The sequence below is a fragment of the Periplaneta americana genome, chromosome 4, assembly GCF_040183065.1.
Source record: "Periplaneta americana isolate PAMFEO1 chromosome 4, P.americana_PAMFEO1_priV1, whole genome shotgun sequence".
Taxonomy (NCBI): Eukaryota; Metazoa; Arthropoda; class Insecta; order Blattodea; family Blattidae; genus Periplaneta; species Periplaneta americana.
Genome location: NC_091120.1, coordinates 207132299 through 207154365, shown reverse-complemented (window position 1 = coordinate 207154365; position 22067 = coordinate 207132299). Strand labels below are relative to the sequence as shown.

At 39.7% G+C, this 22067-nt stretch overlaps 1 protein-coding gene across 1 annotated transcript in view; it reads right to left on the bottom strand.

Moving 5' to 3' along the window:
- LOC138698734 (uncharacterized) overlaps positions 1-18492 on the bottom strand; it is a 51009-nt gene extending 32517 nt beyond the window's left edge. Inside the window, exons 1-6 of the mRNA XM_069824958.1 lie at positions 18362-18492; positions 6033-6167; positions 4973-5117; positions 3557-3808; positions 1154-1285; positions 838-1009 (exon numbers count right to left, since the gene is read on the bottom strand). Coding sequence (XP_069681059.1) covers positions 838-1009; positions 1154-1285; positions 3557-3808; positions 4973-5117; positions 6033-6167; positions 18362-18469 — 944 coding nt within the window. The 5' untranslated portion in view covers positions 18470-18492. The remainder of the gene's footprint in view (positions 1-837; positions 1010-1153; positions 1286-3556; positions 3809-4972; positions 5118-6032; positions 6168-18361) is intronic.
- Between the last annotated feature and the right edge of the window lie 3575 nt (positions 18493-22067).

Sequence of the window (22067 nt, the reverse complement as noted above, 5' to 3'; positions counted from 1 at the left end):
TGAAACTTATGTAGGACCTATACATAATTATGTAGGTTGTATTGTAAAATTAGGTATTTTATTTTATGTTTTTTTATTATTGTGTTAAATTGTATTGTGTATTATTATTGTATTGTGTGTAAAATTGTATATGCGTTGTAAAATTGTATTGTGTATTGTAAATTTTATTGTGTATTGCTTATCATTTTATTGTGTATTGTTGATATTGTATATACCACTGCCACCGGGTGCTTGCCCACTTGCAGTGTAAATAAATACATACATACATACATACTGTTAATGTAGGATTTTAGCTGTTTTCCGCTCACGGTTTAGTTTCTTTTTGACCGTGAGTGTTGGCAACAGATGAAGCAGCAGATGATTTTCCAATTTTAACTGTGGAAAGAGCCAGCTCCGTGAGAACAACAACCAACACCGTAGCCAACACGGCACCCAGCTTGCTTTCCAGCAATAAAACAAGCACCGTCTGAACAGGGCTTAAGTTATAATAATATTAGTGAAACAAGATCCGTGTGCATCACGCCAGTCGCTTGCTATGCAGAGACCTCTCACTCGACGCTGCGTGCCATTGTGCAGGGCAAGGTCCCATCCTCACGCGGGACATAATAACCCCAGGACCCCAAGCTCCAAGCCCTTGGAAACTATATCAGCATCGGAAACCGGTACTACCCACCAAAACTTCACCCAGCCTATTTTTAACTATCGAACATTATTGGTAGATTGAGAGTGTTGGTAGAGGTGAAATGCAATGCCTGCTTTGTCCGTCTCAACTTCCATCCCGACCAGAGAGTGAGCGTGGGTCTTGTTATGCTCTTACAACTTCAACTCAACACTGACCTCATGGTGCGGAAGGCGTCCGCCAGGGGCAGGTCCTTGTCCTTGCAGTCCAGCACGGCCGTGAGCAGCGACGGCGTGAACAGCATGCGCGTGATGCCGTGGCGTGCCAGGAAGAGCACGAGCCGCGGGGGGTCGTAGATCACGTCATCGGGCACCACGTGCAGCGGCACGCCTGAGCACATGGAGGGGCGTTCATATGCATCCCGCGACACAAACAAGACGAGGCATCAACCATTCGAGGGAAGGAATTTTTTTTTAGTTGGTTATTTAATGACATGTATCAACTACTAGGTTATTTAGCGTCGGTGATACTCACCCCGCAGCAGTGGGCGCAGCATCTCCCACACGAAGAACACGTTGCAGGCCTCCCGCTCGCCCTCGCCGTAGGGGTGGGCCACGTGGCGCCAGTAGTACGAGAACACGGCGCCGCGGTGCGGACAGCGGATCCCTGCAAACCAGACTCCAACAAACGTAACTGGCGATGCAGCACAATACATTACAGTGAATAAAAAGCGGCGCGTACGAATATACACAAACTCAGGTCTGAATAGCAGCATTGCGTCCCTTAGTCACTGCAGCAGGGTTGCCAGACTTCCTAATGACATGAAACACGATATGTGGTCATCTTTTTATGTAATGTACAACAAACGGTCTATTTTACTGAAAAACTGCAAAGAGATAAATCACTCCTTATCAGTTTCTTTTTTTTTTCTTAGGTTATTTTACGACGCTGTATCAACATCTAGATTACTTAGCGTCTGAATGATATGAAGGTGATAATGCCAGTGAAATGAGTCCGGGATCCAGCACCGAAAGTTACCCAGCATTTGCTCGTATCGGGTTGAGGGAAAACCCCGGAAAAAACCTCAACCAGGTAACTTGCCCCGACCGGGATTCGAACCCGGGCCACCTGGTTTCGCGGCCAGACGCACTGACCGTTACTCCACAGGTGTGGACTCTTATCAGTTTCTGTAATGAAAAGAGTGAAATCATAATCGTACGGATAGTAGCCTCCTTATGGAGTAGAACAGTGTTAACATTTAGGAGAAAACTATTTCTTTTTCTGAGAAAAATATTAATTTGGGACTAATATGGTATTAGAACTGTTCGTTGTACTCTGTCCAAGGAATAAGCTGTTAGATTCTGCACAGCTACATTACTTCCATTCTGTATACTAACTGAAATAAGTCGTATGAAGCAGAGGGTCGTTCGTAGCAATGCAGGAAAGAGATTGACTGCGATGATCGAGTATTTAAACGGTCCCTGCAGCAAATGGAACAATTAATCAAGTGAGGCATGATGGCGGTAACTCTGCAATCCATCAGCGTCTGGAGTCAATCTCGGCACAAAGGTGAACTGTTAAGGCGTTTCGGTGATTAGGAAACGCAATGCAAGGTAACAGTTGTACCACGGAACATTACTCTAGCAGAAGTCCGCATGATAAATTAATACATGTAGCTACTTTTAGAAACTGAGGGAAGTACAGTTACAGATTACAGACTCCAAATTAGCGATTACCAGAGCCTGGATTGCTACAGGCTGTGAGACGAGGTCAAAATGTAGCAAAAATCATCGGCAGTATGTAAAGAAATATAATAATCGCGGTTACAGCTTTGCAACATCTAGCCCCGCTATGAAACATGTAACTAAAATAATATACAGGGCGCCTCAAAAATAGATTGACAAATTAATTGCGGTATTAGCTACAGAGTAAAGAAATATGCCAATAAAAACCCCACAGTCCTATTTTATATATTTTCAAGTTATCATTCAGATAATTTGTTAAAACCCAAGCCTAATACTGAAAGTTAGACAATTTGTGATAGGTTTAAAGACGGGAAAGCGCATGTGTTATTTGTAGGAAAGCCATTCCCGATGTTTTGTTTCTTTCCGCTGAAATGATTTCCACTTTCTAATACGTAAAATTACATCTGTGGCCGGGAGGAAAAATATCATAAGTCAATTTTTTGTGAAAATGAGATTTTTATATATTCTGAAAGCGAAAACAATTCTCTAGAATCTGGTAAAATGGCTAAAGTCAAATAAGACTCCTGACTGGATTTATAGAGCGTTACCAAATGTCCTAAGTACTTTTTGAATCGAGCACACACAGAATAAAGGACTTAAGAATATTTAATACTTTATTCTTTACAAACCATCACATGTTTACTTTCCATACTTCCCTATTAAAAAGATCTAACTTGTATTTTAGCCATTTTATCACATATTAATGCCCTTTCCTTTTAAAACTTTAAGCACCAGGTAAACAGTCCTATAATTGTTTAAGACCCATTTTGCATTCCTAATAATTTACATTTCTCATTTATGTAGACATGAAAAAGATCTTATGTTACTTAGTCCCTTCTACTCAGTTTGGGTTCTAGTTTTAAAAGGGCTTAAGTGCGGCTATTTTTGGAAATAATCAAGAAAATTGTTAAATGAACAACATTACCTATTTTAGAAGAAATATAAACAAATAATATCCAGGAAAAACCTCTTAATAAAAAAAAACTCTATAATTGAAACCAATCTCAATCTTTCTACTGCTCTCCTGAAAAGTATAAAATTGTTACTGAAGACCTTTTTCCTCCCGGCCACAGACATGAGCTCAAAGTGATCGGACTCCGAAGTAAGTCGATGTCAGGTAGGAAACAAATGCGGAAATGTCCATGAAGTATGATGTACACCAACGCAAATCATGTTCGTTTCTAAGACAGACCTTTGGGCCTTCCCGTGGTGCCGGAGGAGTACACGGTGTAGGCCATGTCGTCCAGGCGCACCACCACGGGGCGCGGCACCCCCCGGACCCTGTCCAGCCAGCCGGCGTCCAGCAGCACGCGCTTGGCGGCGGCGCCCGTCAGCCTGTCCGCGAACGCCGCCTTGGAGCACACGGCCACGGGGCGGGCGTCCTCCAGCACGGAGCGCAGCAGCGGCGGCGGGTAGGACAGCTCCACGGGCAGGTAGGCCCCCCCTGCACAATGCAGAACCTACTTTGGAAGTTGATTTTCATTTCTTTATGCGTGGAGTACTTTCTACAGAACGAACTGCTTTTCATTTGAAAGTCTACGATCAAACATTACTACTGTTTGAAATACAGCAGCATTAAAGCCATTTCGTTCAACTTACGAGTAGATTGGCTGTTGTAATTTTGTGTTATTTGATGATTTTAAAAGATCAAATGCTGTTTGTGACATTCTTCATTCGACCGTGACAGATCGATCTCCTCTGTTCATCTCTTAAGTTATAATACAGAGTGATTCAAAAGGTTTTTGTAAAATGCTAAGAACAGAAAATATAAAAATGACAATTTTAAAACATGGCGTCGTTTCAGAGATACAGTATTTTGAAGCATACGAGTCACGAGTCATTTGAAACACAGAGATATGAGGCTTCCATATATTCACTTTAATTTATTCACCTACTTACATACCTACCTACCGTATCTTCCTATCTATCCGTTTATTTATTTATTTATTTATTTATTTATTTATTTATTTATTTATTTATGTATTCATTCCTTTATTTAAATTAAACAAATACTGGATAAATAAAGCAACAGGAAAGATTGATTTACACTTGTTTACTGTAGAGATAAAATTAAAAAAATATATATATATTAAAAATATTTATGTTAGTAAATTGTGAAAAGGAGCAGATACGAGTAAATAAGATTTAAAGTCTTAATGGTTATTACGATTGGTTTAAACATACACTAAAACCAGACGTAAGTGCAAGTTTGAACCAATAAATTATTGAGATTTGCGATAAATTAATTAGTTTAGGAAATTGTATATTTATTATGTATAACTACTTTTGTATATAGATCTTTTTGTTAAATTATTAAGTTTTGTACTTTTGTGAACTAATAAATTAATCTATCTATCTATCTATCTATCTATCTATCTATCTATCTATCTATCTATCTATCTATCTATCTATCTATCTATCTATCTATCTATCTATCTATCTATCTATCTATCTATCTATCTATCTATCTATCTACCCACCCACTCACCCACCCACCCACCCACCCACCCATCCATCTATTCATTCATTTATTCACAACGACGAACACCGTTAGTACAATTTGTCTGTGAAATAGCGGGGCACAACCACACGACAGCATGCGACGTACCTGCCCGCAAGATGGCGATGTAGCTGACCACGTACTCCAGGCTGCGCTCCATCAGGATGCCTACCACGGTGTTCACCTCGACGCCCAAGTGGCGCAGCCAGGTGGCAAGCGCCTCAGTCATGGCGTCCAGCTCCCCGAAAGTGACCTGCGGAAAAGCTTCTATGATTCCTAACAATAACAACAGTGACAACAATGTTTTTGTACGCAGTGACACTCCGTTCTATGATTCCTAACAATAACAACAGTGACAACAATGCTTTCGTACGCAATGACACTCCGTTCTATGATTCCTAACAATAACAGTGACAACAATCCTTTTGTACGCAGTGACACTCCGTTCTATGATTCCTAACAATAACAACAGTGACAACAATGCTTTCGTATGCAGTGACACTCCGTTCTATGATTCCTAACAATAACAACAGTGACAACAATGCTTTTGTACGCAGTGACACTCCGTTCTAAATAACAGACACTTGGAAACTGCTCTGCAGAATTACATGCGCTCTTATGGAAAAATGGCGAACCTCTATAACTGACACGAGCAGCTATATTTAATATATTTTTGACTTCAGAATTTCTCAATAATGGACAAAGATCAAACTAACACAGGATATGCCTTGAACGATGCAATTTATTGGCATGTTATTATTATTCAAAATGACATTTCAAGTGATCCCTCGCTATCTTGCGGTTTGTTGCAATCTTATCGGCAATTGTTCATGACACTTTGCAATAAATCCGGGATTTCTCCCTGTATCGTGTTCTTCAAATCCAGGATACAGCGTGGTCTGGTTTGAAACATTCTTTCTTTGAGGTATCCGTACAGAAAAAGAAATCAGGGGCTCAACCCGGTCAGTAGATACCGCCAGTCTTCCTAACTTGAGGAATATATTATTTTACGCTAATATGGACTCGTGGCGGACGGGCGGGTAGCGCGTTTGGTGGATTTTCCTCGTTACAAAATCTTCCAGGACGGCCTCAGAAATCCAGTAGCCCATCGTGTCTTGCCACTTCGTACTAGTGTCACCTATACAAGCAGAACATGACCACAACTCGCCTCGGCGCCGTCGTCAGTGACCACGGCGACGTCCCCAGGCGTGGCTCGCGCTTGTCGGATGAATTGCTCGTGCAGGCAGCCCTGCTGGTCGTAGTGCTGCATTGCCTGCTCCACGGTTACGGCTGCCATCTTGACCTGCAAGAAAGTCATCAAACACTTCACTGAACTGCTACGGCCCCCGAAAAAAGAATTAAAGGCGAGAATTCGCTTAGAGGGAATAGTCCCTCCCCCTACAGTTAAGATTAAAATAATAATAATAATAATAATAATAATAATAATAATAATAATAATAATAATAATAATAATGCCGGGTAGCTCAGGTGGTAGAGCAGCTGGCTACCGACTGAAAGGTCCGGGGTTCGATCCCAGGTGGTGACAGGATTTTTTCTCGTTGCCAAACTTTCAGAACGGCCCCGAGGTTCACTCAGCCTCCTATAAAATTGAGTACCGGGTCTTTCCCGGGGGTAAAAGGCGGTCAGAGCGTGGTGCCGACCACAACCACCTCATTCTAGTGCCGAGGTCATGGAAAGCATGGGGCTCTACCTCCATGCCCCCCTAGTGCCTTCATGGCATGTTACGGGGATACCTTTACCTTTTTTAATAATAATAATAATAATAATAATAATAATAATAATAATAATAATAATAATAATAATAACAATAATTGAATAGCAGTAGTAGCCTTCTACTAAAGAAAAAAATGTGAGAACTGTAATTCGAATATTAAAATATTCCACTTCTATAAACGTATAAGAAATAAAAGACGATCTGGTTAATGACTTGGCTCGAATGAACCAAGGCGTTACCCTTTGTTACATTAGTGTTGTTACATATTATAAATAAAAGTACACTGTTAAATAAAATTAACATTTCTTTACTAGTAAAATTGTGTATTCATTTATTCGCACCTACGTCATACAGTAGTTATAGCAAGTGGGCATGATTACCTACAGGAACGTACATTTTAGTAGGATAAGATGTTGAAACTAACAAACAAACATTCTGATGGGGGCAGATAAAATGTTACATTTATTTCTTCCACCATGTTAATAATGTCAAAATAAGTGCTTATACAAATTTCGGCCACTCGACCGCAATTACGAGGCCGTCCAGAAAGTGATTTTCCCTCGGGCCGTTTACAGAAAAAAGTACAATTGCATGGGAAGATTTATTGAAACAGCTGCAGCAATTGTTGCGCTATTTGTCAGCATATCCCTCACTGGAACTAAAGCATTTGTCATATCATGGAATCAATTCTTGTATCCCTGTGTCGTAGAAGTCAGCCGCCTGGGATCGGAACCAGCGTTTGACAGCCATCTGCACCTCTCTGTCGATCCCGTGATATGACAAATGTCTCAATTCTGGTGGGGAATATATTGAAAAATAGCTCAACAATTCCTGTGTCTATTCCAATACATTTTTTTCCAATTAAATAGTGTTTTCTTTCTGTTAACGGCCCCTGACGAACTTATTTTTTACTGCCCTCGTAATTGCGATCGAGTGGCCAAAATTTGTATAAGCACTTCTTTTGACATTATTAGCATGGTGAAAGAAAAAAATTTAAATATTTTATCCGCCCCCATCAGAAGTTTGCTTGTAAGCCTATGTGTGGAAACTGAAAATGTATTCTCAAGCGGAGTAAACTTGAGTATAAAAAATTATATCATATTAATTTATCCCTGTTTATGGTATGGAGAACAGTTTAGTTTACCTAGCAGAGTTAGGGCCTGGGCCTCTCTTCCACTCAACCAGGTCTAATTAATATAAATACCGTACACAAGTTATAATAATAATAATAATAATAATAATAATAATAATAATAATAATAATAATAATATTATTAATAATAATAATAGTAATAATAATAATAATAGTAGTAATAATAATAATAATAATATTAATAATAATAATAATAATAATAATATTAATAATAATAATAATAGTAATAATAATAATAGTAATAATAATAATAATAATATTAATAATAATAATAGTAATAATAATAATAATAGTAGTAATAATAATAATAATATTAATAATAATAATAATAATAATAATATTAATAATAATAATAGTAATAATAATAATAGTAATAATAATAATAATAATAATAATAATAAGGTATGCAGTAAAACACTATTATTGAAAGTCAAGTTCCCCGTTAATCTGAATAGGTCTGCATTACAAGTGTAAAGATAATTACTCATAACTTTAGCATTTATAAAGTTAAGTTATTTAGACATTTAAACATAATCACAGTTTAACATAATGTTAAGAGAATTTTTTTAAGTAAACTAGTCTGAAAACAAGGCTCAAATTATTAAATTCTTATGCGTTTTACATTCACGAGCGAATGAAATTTTCTACGTTGAATTAGGTAACTGTGCATTTCAATTTTATAAGACCGTTCGACGGGTTATATTATCGACAGGAAGAAGATTCCATATTCGAGATTTGAAGATGGTGGAAGATTGAAAATAACGACATGTTCTGTGCTTAGGTGTAAGAAGAAGAGTTTCTTATTGAGACCGGGTGTCAAAGTTGTGAAGACAATACGCTATGCGTTATAGCCAATAAATCTTCCCTATAAACAAGCAGCTAAGTTGAGGTCATAACAGTGTACATCCACCCACTCCATCGTCGCTATGGACGCTACTGCTAGCAACGGGGACAGACAAAATACCACGATGAACTCAACTAGCCAGGCTTGACTTAGTTATGAACCACAAGTAATCTAGGATAATGGCGATGAGCGATCAGGCGGGAAGGTCTGCAGAGTAAAGAGGTTGAGAAAAGCATTAAACATCAGACCACAATGTGGAAGATCTACGTGAACAAAGTCAACAATAAAACATGCATGGCATTATAAATGAAATGCATTACACATCAAACCACATTGTGCAAGATCTACGTGAACAAAGTCAACAATAAAACATGCATGGCATTATAAATGAAATGCATTACACATCAAACCACATTGTGCAAGATCTACGTGAACAAAGTCAACAATAAAACATGCATGGCATTATAAATGAAATGCATTACACATCAAACCACATTGTGCAAGATCTACGTGAATAAAGTCAACAATAAAACATGCATGGCATTATAAATGAAATGCATTACACATCAAACCACATTGTGCAAGATCTACGTGAACAAAGTCAACAATAAAACATGCATGGCATTATAAATGAAATGCATTACAGATCAAACCACATTGTGGAAGACCTACGTGAACAAAGTCAACAATAAAACATGCATGGCATTATAAATGAAATGCATTACAGATCCAACCACATTGTGGAAGATCTACGTGAACAAAGTCAACAATAAAAGCATTCAAGGTATCATAAATGAAATAGCGCACGGAGGGGGCTGGCTTAGGATGAGTGTGGTTGCCCGTAAGGCACCTGGACACGCAGCGAACCTCAGTGTAGTCAGCCGGTGTGGGCTTGGGAATGCGCCTATCTTGTTGAGGGTTAGTGCAATAGATCTTGAAAGATTGCAGTACTGAGTCGTAGAGCTCCCCTCCCGAAATTCAATTCAAACGCAAACGTTGTAGAAATGTCTCCTTTCCATTATAAAATATCGTATGCATGATTCATGGTGCATGTACAGCTATAAGTGGACGTTTGCCTCATTCCTCTCCCCATGGCTATACTCTCCGCTTTTCATAGCCCTGGCAATCAAGTACTTGGCCCAGGCTAGATGTGCTGCATCTTACCTTCTTCGGACTGGTTGGCGAGCTGTTTAACACAGTGCAGCACACATCTGACCAGAGCTGCGGCAGGGACTGTGTCTGCCGATAAGCTATAGCTTTCCGCCAGCAGGGTAATACACGTGTCCGTGTTATGCTGGAGTAACTGCCTAATAAATTCTAATGCACTTTAAAAGTCATGCACTCACCCATGTCACGCAAGAATATGCTAAAACTGCCTGCCTCCATTTTCCACACATTTCTGGCATTTTGGAAATTACTCACCCACCTTTCTAGTTCTCTTTGAGAAGTTGAATTGAGATCTTAGCTGCTGTTATGCTTCACTTCGTCCAAAGTGTGTGTATTCGTCTTGTAACTTTATCTTTTATCACGACTTGAAATCAATCATCTGGGAATTTCTCTGGAAATAATTTCCTGACATTCTGTACGGACTTACGATGTGGAATAGAATTAGGCCTATTCTTTGCCATTTATTCTTAGCAGACTGTACACGCGTAGTTGCTTGCACTGTTCAAACAACACTGTCGCATGAGAATCAGGTCAAAACCACCAACCCAATACATACAGGGACATCATTTTATTATTACTTGCATTTTTATTGTACCTGCATTTCTGAATGTACTTCACTCCCACCCCTTCACTAATGTCCTTGCTCCTGTCAGACACACAAACTTACGGCCGCTGTTGCATTCGAAGTCTTCAAGCAGTGAAGTAAACACTGCAGTGTATAGTGTGTTTCATAAATATGATTGCGTTTTCTATAGAAGAAAGAACCTATATTAATATCGTACTAAAAAATTATATTCAAGAAACGATAAATTCAATTTCATAGAATATGCTTCAAAATGTTTTTAATAATATGCGTACTGAATTGAAGCCTGCATTGTAATGAACGGCAACCATTTTCAACAACTTGTTTAAAAATTCTGATTAGCTTTTTTTGAATTGAGGTGGCTAGAAGCAAAGGAATGCTAGTGACATTTGTAATAACATGAGTTAAGTGCATCCAGCGTAAGCTAAAGTATCTAAAATTTTAGTGGCAAAGGGATATTTTAATCGCATCACACATTAAATTTTAAATAAAAATTTCACCGATTTTACGAAAGCTTAAATATTTAAACCCCATTTTCTCAAAAGTAACTTAAGTGTACTTACAGCCCTTTACTTATGAGCCCCTCAATTTAAATGCACTCTCTATATTGTATGTTAACACCAATAATTAATATGCTAAATAAAGTAGACATTACATAACGAACATAGCCGCCTGAAAAGTTGAGTTTTTGAAAAAAAAAAAAAAAAAAAAAATGTTACTACTCTACTATATTTTGACAAATTCCGTAAAAGTGATGATCAAACTGAAAATCGTAACATCGTATTTCCCTACAACATAAATGGATACACTACTTTCCTCTCCTCCTATACCCAGTAAAATGATTTGTTTACATATTGCACTAGTAACATCAAACTCCTGTAATGGAAGGGGGCAACAGTGTTTCCGAGTATAGTCAGGTTAATGTTAAAAATGTTGGTAAAAATAAAGTGATGTCCCTGTACATACATACATACATACATACATACATACATACATACATACATACGTACATGTACGCACACACATACATATATATTCATAGTTTTCTGCCGTCCTTCGCTGCAAACCCAGCTTTCTTCAATCTTCACTTTTTCTGCCTTCCTCTTAGTCTCCGCATACTATCTTAGATTAATGTTATCCATCACGTGACATCTTCTGCCTCGAAATTTTCTCCCGTTCACCATTCCTTCCACTGCATCCTTCAGTACAGTTTCTTCTCAACCATTTCTTTTCTCTTCTTCATCACCTTCAGCATTAGGCCTATTCTTTCTTTACCCACTTTTTCTAGCACAGCATCACTTCTTCTGTCTGTCCATTTCACACGCTCCATATTCATATTTCAAATGCTTCTAGTCCTTCCACTTCGTTGCAATGTCCATGACTTCGTCCCATACAGTGCCACAATCCACACAAAGCACTTCACTAGCCATTTCCTTAGGTTCGCAGAAAATGCTCTTTTTCTCTATTAGAAGCTTCCTTTGCCATTGCTATCGTCTTTTTGACTTCCTGGCAGCAGTTCATGTTACTGCCTATGTAAGCACATCCCAAGTATTTGAAGCTGTTCAATTCTTCTAATGTCTCATTTCGAATTTGCACGTTTATTTATTTTTATTGCGATAATCATGGTCTTCGTCTTGTTTGCATTTATCTTCACCCCACACTGCTTAAAGCTATCATTTAGCATATCCCTTAGTAGGCCTATTATCTCCTCTTCCGTCAACAACGCCATATCATGAGCAACTCGTATGCACTTTAGTCTTTTTCCTCCTACTATCACCCCTCCCATGTTCTGAAAACACTAAATCGTCCAAGTAAATATTGAACAGTATCTGTGATAAAAGGCATCCTTATTTTTATATAGATTACTAAACTGTCTCCTCTCTACACCAATTTTTTTCAGGATCCCCTTAAGTTTGTTCCAATCGACTTTGTCAAAAGCCTTTTCCAAGTCCAGAAATATCACATACATGTATGATACATACGACAGTGCTTCAAAAAGTAAGGTAAAAAAACTTTATTTCACAGGCGGGTATACTGATACACTGGTACGCATCACTTTTCAACATAGTCACCATGCTTGTCCAACGGTAGACCAATACATCGATGGCGGCATAGAAAACATCTGCTCAAGTCCCTGAAGCCACGTCATGACGGTCTGCTGAATCGCTTATCACCCAGGTGCTTCTTCAACGGTCCGAAGAGATGGATGCCAGGTCGGGGCTGTACACAGGATGGTTCAGTACCTCGCATCAGAAGCGACGTAACAATTCGCGAATGTTGTTGGCTGTGTGTGGTCTGTGCAGCAACACGCCGCCTGCTGAGAAAAGTCCAGGTCGTTTTCTGCGAATTGTCTCCCAGTGTGTGACCATAATCGTTCACTGCTTCTCAACTGGTGAGGAAATTAGCCAGAAGCAGGTCTTTGTTCCAAAAGACGCCATGGAATTACGGTTCATCTCCAGTGCTGCATGAAGCACCTCTGTAACGATACTCCTTCCTCACGAAACCGCAAAAAAGTGCACGAGAGACAATCCCATCCGAGTGAATTAGTGATCTTCTGTGAGTTACTTCGGCACTCACCGTGAACACGACTCGGTATCCAGCTGCTCATGTGCACGCTGTCCACTGAGATGTTGAGTTCGTCAGCAATGTCGCTGAGTCGAATGCAACGATCGCCTGAATCAAACCTTCACACTGTCAGCGCTTGGGATTCTTAAACTTCTGTCCTGCTTGTCGAACTCAGTGCACCAAACCCATTTCTGCTTCCGTGACATGACATTCACACCGTACAAGTTGACGATGAATTTCTGATGGTGTGACGCCCTTCAGACGCAAAAACCGGTTCGTACTACACACTTCCTCGTCCGACCAAGCTTCTGCGCGCGCAACCATCTTGAAACTGACATTGCGACTGTGCGCGATAACGGCTCTGGCGGATAATTCGAAGAAGAGGGGACTATGTCACAAGTAGGAGCTCTTGTTACCTTACTTTTTTAATCATCATCGCATTGTAAAAGTTTTTTGGAATGGTTTAGTTTTACTGGACTATACTGCAGGTGTGGAAAGTTCTGGTTGGATTCGCGCTCTTTTGATATTGTAGGTCTAATATTGAAACACTTTTGCAAAGGATCAGATATTACTGGACTTTACAGGGCACGCAGAAAATCCTTTCCTCGTTGCAATCACACGTAGTAAAGCAACATTCTTCAGTGAGCTGTTCCGGATACAAGTCTGCGAGGGAATGATAGACTGACAACCGCGTATATTCTTCCTCTTCGACGAGTTTAATGACGGGTGGAAGGCGTAGCAGGGTGAAGACAAAGCCGTGTAGGCAGAGCGGTGCATATCAACTGGACGCGCTTTTTAAATGCCTTGCGTTTATGTGATATCTACTGAACGACCAGTTCGCATCAAACAATGGTGTAATCGTTGTAAAGTTAACAGATAACAACAAACAACATTTGAAGAGGCAACCAATTTTGTTGCATTGGCTCACAATTCAAACATTTAAACTGGATATTAGATCCGTAAAACATTTTTCTTAACATGCTACAGCTGCCGAAGTTGATCCGTCGTAACATGGGGAAATTCAATCCAAATACGGCAAATACGGAGTGGACAAGACATACAGTAGCGTGCAAATTAATCCGAACAACGTAATTACTTATGCAAAAACACTCAAACGGGATAAAAAAAAGGATCTAAGACATACCTCAGTAATCTATGTGGCCTCCCTTGTTCCTAATAACAGCTCTGAGACGATTTGGCATGGATTCCACTAATTTCCCACAAACATTCTTCATTTCTTCATCGCGAAACCATACACCATTGAGGGCAGAAATCATCATCTCCTTTGTAGAACAATCCATTTTTTGCATTCTTCTTTTGCAAATTGACCACAAGTTCTCAATGGGGTTGATGTCGGGTGAGTTGCCTGGCCAGGAGAGTACCTGAATATTCTTCTTGTTGAAGAATTCTGTAGTTTTTCGAGACGTATGGCATGGTGCCAGGTCTTGTTGGAACACAACTCTGCCATCCGGAAATGATTTTTTTTGCAGCTGAGGCACGATTCTGGTTTCCAATAAGTGAATATATTTGTCAGAATTCATCATTCCCTTGATAGGTATTAATGCTCCAGGCCCTTCATGTGTAAAACAACCCCAAAACATTACTTTAGGGGGATATTTGGGTGCTTTTTGGAGATGAGCTGCTGTTACTTTTTCGGATCCTTTCCGTACGTAAGAAACACGGTGGCCATGGACCTCGAAATGAGAGTCATCGGAAAAAAGTACATTCTTCCAGTCATTCACTGTCCAGTGTTGATGTAATTTTGCCCACATTAAGCGGTTTTTTTTTTTGCACATAACAAGGGTTAGCAGTTGCTTCTTAATAGGCTTACGAGCCCTTCGTCCAGCTTCCAAAAGCCTACGCCGCACTGTTGTGACGTGAATATTCGCCCCAGTGGTAGCCATTAACTCGCGGGTTAAGTCGACAGCAATTAGTCTAGGATTTAATTTACTTTTCCTGACAATTAAACGATCATCTGCAGGTTAAATCTTCCTTTTCCGGCCACAGTTTCCTTTTTTCTGGGGTGTGATGGATCCAGTCTCCCTGTATCGTTTTATGATCAAATTAACAGTAGCCAAACCGATGTGACATTCTGCAGCAATTTGCCTCTGTGTCATAGAAGAATGCTCTGCTAATGTTATAATTTTAGACCGTTTTCGTGGAGTTGTATCCATTTGCGAAGACGACAGAATGTACACAGGATTGCAGTATTAAGTCTTCAACACAACTGAAATGCTTATAAGTACAAAACGACAGGCAAAATGTCACATATTATAAAAAAAAAAATGACAGACCTTCAACAATGGAATTACACGTACTACACATGTCAATTAAAGCGGTATGAGCAGCTGTGAGGCCAACAATGACAGAAAATGTAAAAATATGTCGTGTTCGGATTAATTTGCACGCTATTGTAATTGGCCCGTGGAAAATATAATTATATGAAATATACGAATTTATATGTATAAAAGCCCATTTACAATGAAAATTAAACATAACCGTAACATAAACACAGAAGTTTGCGTCCAGGCCACCAAATGGGATCATTCACAATGATTCACATAAGCATCGACATAAACATTACCGTAAAACGTTAACATGAAAGTTTGCAAACTCCAAACTTTCATGCTTATGCTTACGTGATTTGCAAACAGAACACAATCGTGGAGCGCTGAGGTATACGGCAGAATATGAGGATATGGCGTCGTTGTTATGTTTCCATGGTTACCAAGTATGTTTGCTGTTATGTTTATGTTCCCATCGTGAATGATGGCATGACTTCTTGATTTTACAGTAAGGTTTATATTCTTAAGTTAACGCTTACGTTATGTTTAATTTTCATTGTGAATGAGTCGTAAGAGTGACGCGGAAATGACCGTGACAATGCAGGAAACCGTGATTTCGATGCAACAATGGATTGCTATCACATGTCCGGGTATGCGCATCTCCCGCTTGCTCCGTCCCGAGCTTCGCTGTGTCATTACGTTTGAGTGAGAGGAGCAGACGTGTTTAGTGGCCAGTTGAATGCAACACAAAATGGCGCTCACGACAAAACAACGCGTGTTCATTGTAGAGGGTTATGCGAAGCACAATTCATGGGAAAGGTGTGCGGAACTGATCGCGCAAGAATTTCAGACTGGACGTGTTTTGGCAAAACCTCCAGCAAAGACTGCAATGCAAAATTTAGTGGCAAAATGGCTGAAACGGGCTCTGTAGCGAATAAAAACCGTAACTATTCGAAAAGAGTTCGAACACCAGAAAACACTGCTCGAGTGCAGTAAAGCCTGGTCAGTCTTTAACAGCCTTATAACTATAAATATTATATAAATGCAAATATTACAGATTTTCCAGGCCAGTTTTATTTTTCCCACCCTGTATATGAAAAACATGTTTACAATAATTTGTGAACACAGTAAATGCAACACAACACTGCGTGCTGCAGTTGTCCACCTTTTCGCTTGAAGGCCACAAACAGGAAATGCTCCTGCACGAGGAAGAGGTAAGAGGAGTACGTTTTTGGCACACTGTCTGCCCAGTGATTACACTTGTGATGAAACTACTGAAGTGACTTTATTCGGAAAGTGAAAAAGCCAGCTACGCTTTAAAGGATTCCAGCGCCAGCGCCTTGATGGATATAGGAGACATATCCGAGGCTTCCGACGGACAACGCAGGAAATATGAACGTTAAGATAAGCACTGCACTGTGAGGAAATAAATCGAGCACAGAACTAACAATTCCAAGGATTCAGAACTGCACACTGGGTCACATTCTGTTGTGCTTGGCTACCTCACACAATATTGTAGCCTATGTACTGTACGATGAAAAAGTAATGGAACGGAGAAAAATTCTCTCCAGCGCCGGGATTTGAACCCGGGTTTTCAGCTCTACGTGCTGATGCTTTATCCACTAAGCCACACCGGATACCCACCCCGGCGTCGGACAGAATCGTCTGAGTGTAAGTTCCAACTCTTGGGTTCCCTCTAGTGGCCACCCTCTGCACTACGTCATAGATGTCTATGAACGTAGGACTGAAGTCCACACATGTGCTGAGGTGCACTCGTTATGAGTGACTAGTTGGCCGGGATCCGACGGAATAAGCGCCGTCTTAAATCATGAAGTGATTTACGCATATCATATATATTATTTTAATGTACCGAAGTACATATGATATTTCCATGCAGATATTCTACGTCATCATACGATGAAAGAGTAATGGAACGGAGACGATTCTGTCCGACGCCGGGGTTGGTATCCGTTGTGGCTTAGTGGATAAAGCATCAGCACGTAGAGCTAAAAAACCCGGGTTAAAATCCCGGCGCCGGAGAGAATTTTTCTCCGTTCCATTACTCTTTCATCTTATGATGACGCAGAATATCTGCATGGAAATATCATATGTACTTCGATCATTAAAATAATATATATCTATGTACTGTAGTTCCGATACGTGTTCGAGCAAACGGTTGTGTATTATCCAGAACAAACCTTCACTCATTTCGAGTAATTCCTGATTGTCACGTGAACACGGACCATACTGCGAGATCAAGGATGTATAACTTTACAAATGAATGATATAGACCTAAGCCACACAGACAAAATTTTACAAGAGAACGATCGAAAGTTTAGCGTCCAATGCTATCAGGTGCGGTATTATAATTTCTTTGGCGTATACTTACGTCATATGTTGAGTAATTTTTATAATATTTTACTGGTAGCTTCCTCATATATACAGGGACAGATGTTTCATGGCATGGCCACCAAGGTCACCCGATATGATTGCATGTGACTTTTTTCTATGGGGGTAACTAAAGGACCGTGTGTTTATACCGCCTTTGCCACGTGATTTAGAGGAACTAAAAACCAGAATTCGAGAAGCTGCCGCCACGGTCACAGAGGATATGTTGAAAAGGTTAAGGGAAGAGTTTGATTATCGTTTGGACATCTGCCGAGTCACTCGTGGTTCACACATTGAATCTCTGTAAGGTGTAAAACGAACTTTGAGAGTTTGACTTTAAACTGACGTGTGTTTGAAAGTGCTATCATTAGTAGTTTTTGTGTAATAAAATATTGAAAGTGTTACCGGACTTTTGATATGCCCTGTATTGTATTTCATATTTTTTGAAGATTAGCTAGTTAATGTTAACCCGGCACACTCACATTGATACAAATTTCCAGATTCTAGACATCCAGCAATTTTTTCCCGAGCCGAGCCCGGGAATCGAACCCGGGAAATTATGATTAATGAACAGCAAAATTAAACAAATCGTTGAGGTTATAACACTTTATTTTGAACTAGGTTCTTTCCTTTTGTGAATTAGGAACAAGACTGCACTTGATAGTTGGCTTTTATTAGTTACAACTCGATAGATTCCTACTCTCCAGTGGTACATACGCGAAACAGTCTTAAAAGTTATCTGCAGACTAGATTCTCTTAGTACTACTGGACCACTTACCTGAGCAACAATCCTGAACCAGACTGCCAAAGCTCTGAGTCTGCAGCTGCTGTCTGGCTCTGTAATCCAAATCACGCGTCTGGCACGCCACGCACACATCCCGTGCATGCACACTTCTAATCCACGGCACGGCCATGAAATAGTAAGCAATGTGGATAACAAGGGATATTCCTTCTGAACTATATTTTCAAAGTATTTTTTTTTCACAATATACAAAACAATTATTTGTCTTTTGAGATAACAAACACTAAGAAGCAAAATTGTAATACATCATAAAACAGTACAGTAAATATTTACAATCGCCGGCAAGGTGCGTGAGAAATCTGTTTGCAGACGACGCGACGGTGAGCAATCTTCAAACCAAGACAATCAAATATAAGGAGTGATGAAATACAGTATCTGACGGGAGCTAAATTTGAACTCATTGCAAACAAGACTGGTTAAGATTGAAAACAACAAATAGCATTACCAAAATGACAGCTGGATGCATTTCCTCAGATCACAAATGGCACGATGAAATGTTGTAGGAATTACAAATCACACTCATTGTCGATAAAATCAATAAACAAGAATAACTGTACACAACATAGATTACTTCTACGGGTTCCGAATTACTGTTTAAGGGAAGAAAAGGTTAGGAAGGAATATCACCGAAACACCCAGCAGATGACATTCACCACCTGGAGTAGCACTCGTGATTTTAGAATTGGACACCTTGTTCAGACATAATCATCAGTGGCGTAGCGTCAATGTAAGCTAAAAAGCTCAGCTTCCCCAGTTAATAATAATTTCATAATAAATCTGCAGTTTATGGACAAAATTATTTATTAATTTTAATAGAACTTATATTTACGCGTTAAATATTGTAATGCGGCAGCTCAGGATGATTTGTGATGCAGCAGTAAACAAGAAGCCTGCACACACCAGCTTCCAATCTCCTCTACTGAATTACAAGCAGACTGATTTCTTCTGTGTAACCCACCCCGCAGATTTTCCATCCCTTTCTAACTAAACTAACCTGGTCGCAAGGCTCGCAAGAAGCTAGCTTTGACACTGAAAATAATTTAGTTTCCGAGTTACACAGTTATGTTCAGTTGAAGTGTTAGTGTGCATTGTGGCTGATATAATAAATAATGAGCGAAATAACAGTTCCTGACACTAATTTACTTGAATTTTTTAGGACAATTCTATTATCAACACTGACTTACGTACAAAAGTGTGATTTAAAAACAAATGACAGACTGCCTTGCTGTCAATTTTTATTTTATTGGGTTATTTTACGACGCTGTATCAACATCTAGGTTATTTAGCGTCTGAATGATATGAAGGTGATAATGCCGGTGAAATGAATCCGGGGTCCAACACCGAAAGTTACCCAGCATTTGCTCGTATTGGGTTGAGGGAAAACCCCGGAAAAAACCTCAACCAGATAACTTGCCCCGACCGGGATTCGAACCCGGCCACCCGGTTTCGCAGCCAGACGCGCTGACCGTTACTCCTCAGGTGTGGACTCCTTGCTGTCAATGAAGGACACAACCAAAAGACATACGCATACATAAGTAATGATACTAATACTGTATCTATTGACCGTTAATTTTGTGATTTCTCTAAGTATGACAGGAAGTGAGCTAATGTTATACGTATACGTGTCTATTTGTTAGAGATATGTGTAAACCGTGAAATCATATTTTACTACGTACTATTTGAAGTCATGCCTTATTGGTGTTACTTACGAGGTTCCAACCAATCTTCGGACTGCTGACTTGACATTGACTACTATATATTTTAAGACTCTTTTTGTAATACGTTTTCTCATGTACATGAAAGACAACTTGAGTTAGCTTCCCCTGCTCAAAATTTCATGCTACGCCACTGATAATCATAAAAATTAGAAATGGGTTTGGTGTACTTTAGAAGCCCACATGCTTTTAATGGTATTTGATGAAGTAAGGGACAGGAGTTACGGAACGCGGTATAACGTACAAGGCCTACTTATTATTCAACTTTTGAAGCAAGCAGACACGTGAACAGATCTGACACAATAAAACAACTGTACAGAGTACCACGTGTGTCACAAAGCAGACATGAATGACTAGGCCTGTACTATCCAGCACGCTGCCAACGACATTCCACTTATAGTCCGTTTTCCTTAAATGTCATTCAAAAGATGTTCATAACAAAATGATTTTCCCTGGACCGAAATAAAGTGATTAAACTTTCGTTATCTGCACTGTACAAAAGGCATACGCCAAAAAGTAAGATACGGCATCTGCCGGCAACTATACGGTGTAAGTACACGTCACGACCTTCATTACTTTTGAACAAATTTACTAGACGTAAGGCACGATCGTTTCTAGTATTACTTTCCGAGCTAGGCGTCGGTTAGTGCGACCCTTGGCAACAGCTACATGGACACACAAGCAGCAGCATTGCCTCGCCAGTAAAGAAATATTCTAACGCAGCATTTACAACTCCATCTACAGGAAAGTGAAGTTTTCACAACTTCACTTTTACATTAATTTTATAAAAAAAATCCGCGTATATTTTACATTCAGGGTTATAACTTATGCTCCAAAACAATTTCAACTAGAATTATCATCTATAACAGTTATTTTTAGAGAAGAATGAAGTACGAGGGTTGTTTGAAAATTTCACAGCCTGACAGAAATTATACTAGAATTATCCAACATAATCCCCTCTGAGATTCACACACTTGGTCCAATGCTGCTGTATATAAATTCCTCGAGGTCTGCAAAAAGCCTTCTGCTGCTGTGATAACCTCTTCATTTCTTCCCAGCCAAGCGAGTTTTGAGCTTTGGGACAAGAAAGAAGTCTGAGGGTGCGAGATCTGGTGAGTGGGGAGGGGGTGAGGCAACAATTCGAACCGTAGTTCGTGTAGCTTGGCAACCGCGACTGCAGACGCGCGAGCAGGGGCATTGTCGTGATGACACAACACTTTCTTCTCGGCCTCTTCTCGCAATTTTCCCTTTCAGTTGCTGCAGCAGATTTGAATAATATTCTCCGGTTATTGTTCTCCCCTTGCTAGACAGCCAATCATGATTATCCCCTTAGAATACCAGAACACAGCCGCCATAACTTTCCCAGCAGATTGAACGCCTTTTACTTTCTTTGGAGGTGGAGAATCGCTGTGCTTCCATTGTTTCAACTGCAGTTTTGTCTCTGGTATGTAGTAGTGAATCCAGGTGTCATCAGTAGTCATAAACAACCTCGAATCGACCCAGACAATCCCTCGAAATTTGATAGCGGACGTATCTATGTTCCGGTGTTAACAAACGCGGAACCCACTTTGCGGAGACCTTGGACGTGCCCAAGACATTGACCAAGCTGTGGCGCACCCGTTCAGTTGAGATACGTATAATCTCGCTAATTTCCCCCCCCCCTTCAGTCGACAGTCATTCAACACCACATCGGTTTTTCAGAGATCACTACACTTTCCATATACTTCGTACAAGAAATGCTCGAAATGATATTTTGTACATCAGATCTAGAGTGTAGACAGATGAAAGGAGAAATGAAATTGTAAGAACCTAATTAAACATATCATCTATATTAACATGAATTCAGGACTATTTTTGCAAAATTTGCTAACTGAAAAAGAAAACTAAATTTTACAGGAGAGACAAAACACTATAGTAAGCAAATTTTGCTGTATGTCTAACTTATAGCAGAAAGCAAGTTTTGAAAA